General features: G+C 42.9%; 1 protein-coding gene across 2 annotated transcripts; it reads left to right on the top strand.

The window, feature by feature from the left end:
- The first annotated feature begins 1,127 nt into the window (after positions 1-1,127).
- Positions 1,128-5,665, top strand: ankrd1a (ankyrin repeat domain 1a (cardiac muscle)). Of its 2 annotated transcripts, none has more exons than XM_081616288.1 (9): positions 1,128-1,388; positions 1,875-2,036; positions 3,334-3,462; positions 3,606-3,713; positions 3,793-3,891; positions 3,970-4,068; positions 4,160-4,252; positions 4,732-4,830; positions 4,911-5,665. In XM_081616288.1, exons 1-9 carry the CDS (start codon positions 1,362-1,364, stop codon positions 4,995-4,997), a joined length of 903 nt encoding a protein of 300 aa, XP_081472414.1. In that variant the 5' UTR covers positions 1,128-1,361; the 3' UTR covers positions 4,998-5,665. The 2 variants fall into 2 exon arrangements, with proteins under 2 accessions (XP_081472414.1, XP_008428346.1); XM_008430124.3 differs by having other exon boundaries at positions 1,130-1,388; positions 4,154-4,252.
- The last annotated feature ends 335 nt before the right edge of the window (positions 5,666-6,000 follow it).

Here is a 6,000-nt window from a genome sequence, read left to right as displayed (position 1 = left end):
GCGACCTGTCTCCTCACGGTGACATCACTGCATTTTCCCTGCATGCTCAGCATGGTGGGATTAATGACGGGGAAACGGATCACTCTGTTTCACATCTGAGTTAAAAACATGAGCCTCCTCTAAACATGGCTGCACGTCTGTTTACAACCACATTTAAAAGATAGTTTGGCTCTCAGTTTCAGTCTGTACGTTTTATACGGTGATGCTGAGCTGTCCTGGTTTTAATCAGCAGCTTGTTTGGAAGCAAACTTACTTTTCCTGATCTGATTTTCCTCGTTTAGATCTTCGTCGTAAAGCAGCTTCTGTTTCACAGACTAATTTTTATTTATATAACTTTGATTAGATAATGTTTTACATGGATACAACACAAAAGGATTTCTATTAATAGTGACTCACATCACAGGTGATGGACAGAATTACACTGTACTAACACAGATGGAAAGTAGGCGAGAGGGCACACTCTGATTCAAATTCCCACATCCAAATTAATTTTCTAGTTAAATATAAACAGCTGAAACTGAGTTTACTTCAGGAAATAAAGGAGAAAATCCACCTGTTGATAATCACTGGAACATTGATCAATATGTTTATTGCTTGTTTCATAACTGGTGACTGTATTTTCACCAGAGCTACACAGGCTTTGTGCTTAATAGTGAATAAAATATAATAATTTACTCTTGAATCTCAACTTCAAGCAAAAATTGACTCATTTGGTAAAAAATAAATACTTCTACAACTAATAGAAAATTATATACATTCCTTATAAAACAATTTTACACGAAATGTATAAGTTGCTTTTCTTGTAACTTTGCCAACAATTAAAATTTAAATGGTGTATTAAAATAAAGTCAAATTTATTTTAAATAAACCCCAACAGATTAAAAAAAGAGTAAAATACAGTCCAAATTAAAATGTTTATGTGCAAAATTAGCTAAAACATCAAATCAAAAGTCAAAATAATACAATAAGATTTATAAATTAATCTTATAACTTAAATTAAATTTGACATTTACAAGTGAAGATGAAATGAAAAGTTTTTCTTTTAAACATTTTCAGGTTCTCAGATGAAACAAAATAAAATGTACAAAAAGAGTTTTCACTTGACATGTCAGCAGAGTGAGACCTCTGTCCTGTCCTCCATCTTTGCATGCTGACACACTGATGTCCAAACTGGGAGGACTGGGGGACGGACGCGACGCGGCGCGGCAGCACGAGGACGGTAACACGACCCGACTGGACGTTTTCCTGCCTGGTATAAAAGAGCCGCAGGCTGCAGAGGGACAGACACTGAGGGACACTGAGGGACACTGAGGGACACCAGAGGACCCAAATCTGTCCCAGAACCTCCGAGCTTCTTCAGGATGGGACTGCTGAGTGTGGAAGAACTGGTAGGTTCTGCTCCGTTAACTGGGAATGATGGTGTGCTGGATGAGAGGCGTGTAAATTAATTTATTAAAATTTAAATATGCAATTAAACATAGGTAAGGTTGCATCTTCAGCATAGATAGATAGATAGATAGATAGATAAGATAGATAAATCTTTATTGTCATTGTCACAAGAACAACGAAATTTAAAAATTGCCGTAAGTCAGTGCATATGCTAAAAAAAAAAAAAAGAAACTTGTGTCACACTTTACATATACTATAAGAAATACATAACAAGTAGGTGATAAAATAAAACTAATAAATAAGAATAACCACATTCTCACACATAGATGATGGTTTTGTCCCTAAAATCAATATTTTTATGTAACTTTTGGACAAACTAATTTAGCATAAATATTTTAACACATATTGCTGAAAAGTCCTAAAAGTGAGAGTATTTTAGACACCATAAGGTTTGTGTGTTTAAACGTTGTGACTCATGGCTCCAGGTCACCGGTAAGAGGTCAGAGGTCAGAGAGCCCAGCGACTTCCAGGGAGGCGAGTACGAGGCGGCCGTCAACCAGGAGAAGCGGGATGACGGTCGGTCGCTCCAGGAGCTGCCGGGCGGAGGCGGAGCTTCGGAGGAGGAGGTCAGCGTGGTGGCTCTGAACGTAAGTCTGCTCTGCTGGATCCAGAACCAGAACCAGAACCAGAACCAGAACCAGAACCAAGCTTCTTTACTCACAAACTAAACACTCGTTTCCGTCACATTCCTGGTTCTAAAGAAAAACTTCTCAGTTATTATTTTAACCAGTTTCCAGGTTTAAATCTTGAGTTGAATTGTCACACACTAAAACGTTAGCAGAGAATCTTTGGTGATATTAAAAGCTGATATTAAATATAACATTACTCAACTTCCACATGTTCATTTTGTGAACACAAGCTTCTTCTCTGCTCTTCTTTCATTCCTTGAACTTAAACTGGGACAAAGTTGAAACTCCGCTTTGATTTCCAGGCTTTCCGCGCAGTTTCACCTGCCTGTGCTGCCCCCTGGAGGCACTGGAGTGCATAACAGCTTTGATTTACCAATTACCTGCTTAGTGAAATATTTGCCAGGCCAAAAGCTAATCCCATCATCTTTAGAAGATATTTGCAGCTGAATATTGATTTAAAACATAATATATAAAATATATAATATTTATAAACGAAAGGCAGCAGCACACATTATACAACCCATCCTTTATGAAAAGGTTAAAAGGTGCCGTTTATTAAGCTACACAATCAAAAAGTAACAGCAGTAATTTGGGTTATTTAGAAAAAAAAACCCTGGGAGTTTATTTTTCATAGTCAAAAGTTAAACAGGAACTTATAAACGCTTTGCTTCAGACCTACTGGGAACTTTCTTAGAACTTCACTAAATGTGTAGTTCTGGTATGAATTTCTACTCCAGATGTTTTCAGTGAAGGGGCTGCACAGTGGTGCAGTTGGTAGAGCTGTTGCCTTGCAGCAAGAAGGTTCTGGGTTCGATTCCCGGTCTTTCTGCATGGAGTCTCCATGTTCTCCCTGTGCATGGTGGGTTTTCTCCGGGTTCTCCGGTTTCCTCCCACAGTCCAAAAACATGACTGTCAGGTTAATTGGCCTCTCTAAATTGCCCCTAGGTGTGAGTGTGTGTGTGGTTGTGTGTCTCTGTGTTGCCCTGCGACAGACTGGCGACCTGTCCAGGCGACCTGTCCAGGTGACCCCGCCTCTCACCTGGTACAGCTGGAGAGGCACCAACACCTCCTGACCCCACTGAGGGACAAGGGTGCAAGAAAATGGATGGATGGATGTTTTCAGTGTCTTCTAGTATTTACTGGGCATCTTCCATTGTGAACATTGTCAATGTCCACAGGGTGCTCTCTGAAACCTGCAGGGCGCTTCCTGCTGTGTGAGGCCTTTTAAAACTTTTCCTTGTCTCTGCTCCGTCAGACGGACAGAAGCGGGAGGCTGAAGCTGGAGACGGTGGACGACCTGTTCAACATCCTGCAGCTGAGGAAGAGGAGGAAGGAGAGGAAGTCTTCTGTGTTCAAGAAAACTGAACCGGAGCCAGAGACGGTGGTAGGACATCGTCAGGCTGTTTTCTCCTGAACCAGAACAGGTTCCAGTTGGACCAGTAGGTCCTGCAGGGTGGACGGCTCTGGACTGGACTGGTTACAGCAGCAAAGCGTTGCTTCAGTTTAAACTCTTTGTGTGTTTTCCAGCCAGAAACGGTGGATGAGCAGCTGTTCCTCACGGCGGTTATGGAGAACAAACTTCCTGTGGTGGAGAAGTACCTGGCCGACGGAGGAAACCCAAACGCAGCTGATAACGTGAGAAGCGAACTGTTGAAAACCATGGAAACGTCTCCAATTTACGGAGTTTATGAATAAAATGCTTTCTATTTTCCAGTTTCAGAGAACTGCTCTGCACAAAGCTTCTTTCAAAGGACATGTGGAGGTGATGAGAAGACTCCTGGAGGCCGGCGCTGCCATAGAGCAGAAAGACAAGGTCCTACTCTCCCTCCTTCTGCCTCACACACCCCCTTACTCACTCAGCCTGACAGTGAGGTGTGTGTTTGCGTTGCAGCTGGAGGCCACAGCCGTCCACTGGGCCTGCAGGGGAGGCAGCCTGCCAGCCCTGCAGCTCCTGCTCCACCAGGGAGCCAAGTTCACCAGCAGAGACAAGGTGAGTTTGACTCCCCTGGTGGCGACACACGGGACTGCATGTGCGGATGTGCAGAGATGATGTTTCCTCCTCCTGATGCGCTCAGCTGCAGAGCACGCCTCTTCACGTCGCTGTGAGGACCGGACACTGCGAGTGCGCCGAGCATCTGATCCACTGTGGAGCCGACGCCAACGCCAGAGACAGAGTGAGCATCCAGACACTCAACATCTCGTCTGATTGTTAGATGCATAAACCTGCAGGTCGCCTCTCATTTCCCAAATGCACTGCAGAAATACAAAAACCTTAGTTTTGTTTCTAGTGCAAATATCTCAGTACACCTGAAATAAGACTAAACTAACTTACAAATAACTTTTCAGCAAGAAAATGATTTAAGTCAATAATTTCATAATGTTGGTGAAAAAGTCCAAGTTCCTCTGCCAGATTATTTCACCTGTAATATGTAAAGAATGTCCTGATCTGAGTGAAATGATCTGCAGTGGAACTGGGACTTTTCCATGAATATTAACGAATTATTGACTCAACTTGCATGTCTTGCTGAACAGTTCCTTGTTTTGTCTTATTTCAAGTGGACCAACTTATTTTGAGCAGAACTAGACCAGAACTACTGGGTAGGGTTTTGTTTTTCAGTGTATTAAACGTTTCTGGTTGTTTTTGTGCCTGCAGGACGGAGACACACCAATGCACGATGCTGTGAGGATAAATCGATTCAAGATGATCAGGCTGCTGATGATGTACGGCGCCAGCCTCAGCACCAAGAACAGCGTAAGTCCCATCGGCGCTGCTGGACCCCAGCACGAGTCCAGGTCCAGTAGAGCTCAGTCTGGTCTGCTCCTTCCCTGCAGGATGGAAAAACTCCAATGGAGACGCTGTATTCCTGGCAGAACGGAGCCAAGAGCCTGCTGTGCAACTTCAACGAGGAGAAGCCCTGATGGCCTGGACTGTCTGCAGGAAGCAGACGATTCAGGGATCTGATCCGGCAACCCGCCGGCTCGTCAGAACTCTGGTCTCCATCAGGGAACGCTCACCGACAATGTGAAGTCCAGGCAGGAAGAGCTTCATCTCCTCAGAGTCAGCTGGACGCTGCTGGTCGGCGTCCAGCTGACAGAAAATGATTTCTTGGGTTTTTCTTTATTTAATATTGAGCTGGGTTGAGTTCAGTGACGATGCACCAGAAGGTGATTAATTTATGGATGAATGAGACGTTTATTTATTGCCAGATGTGATTTATCTAACAGTGAGCGGCTGGTTGCGTTGATCTGCACCTGAAGCAAACCGTCTGCTTCTGTGCTGTTTAAGGGAATTAAGTCAGAACGAAGTAAGTTTGATCTCCAGGTTGGACAGAATCTCTCCTTTCCTTCTGTTTTTATTCATTCTGATGATCAGTAAATGGAAAGTAAAGCCGTCCAGAAGGTTCTCCTATTAGGATATTCACCTCTAATGACGATGAACAGAGAGACAGAGCTGGAACGCTGCTGATGGTTCAGAGGAAGTTTGACATGTAAAGTTACTGAAACAAATGGATTTTGTAAGATGTCTGTAACTGTTGGTTTTTATTGACTGAAATATGAATATTTAATAAACTCGTCTTTGATTTGAACTTGTTTTATTCTTGTTTGTCTTCAGCAGACATGGGTAGAGCAGTTAGCGGCTAACAGCTGTTAACTTTTCAGTCTAAAGTAAAAAAAATAGCTGTGTGTTTAGTTTTTAAAAAAAGTCAGAGATGAACTTTGATGCATCATAATTCAGAAATAACAGCGTGTGAAGTTAACAGGCAGCTGAAGGAACTGGTTCATAACCCTCACAGCCAGTCCAATGCCTCAACTAAACCTTTAGCTTAATCCGTCTTCACTGTCACTGGTGGAAAAAGATCCTTATTTAGTATCACTAAACACATAGTCTGCTGTGGGGGAAACAAAGCCTCTGACGGCTCCT

This window comes from Poecilia reticulata, chromosome 15 (assembly GCF_904066995.2).
Source record: "Poecilia reticulata chromosome 15, P_reticulata-male-v2, whole genome shotgun sequence".
Lineage (NCBI taxonomy): Eukaryota > Metazoa > Chordata > Actinopteri > Cyprinodontiformes > Poeciliidae > Poecilia > Poecilia reticulata.
The sequence above is the reverse complement of the archived record's forward strand: the minus strand, read 5'-3'. Positions and strand labels throughout refer to the sequence as shown.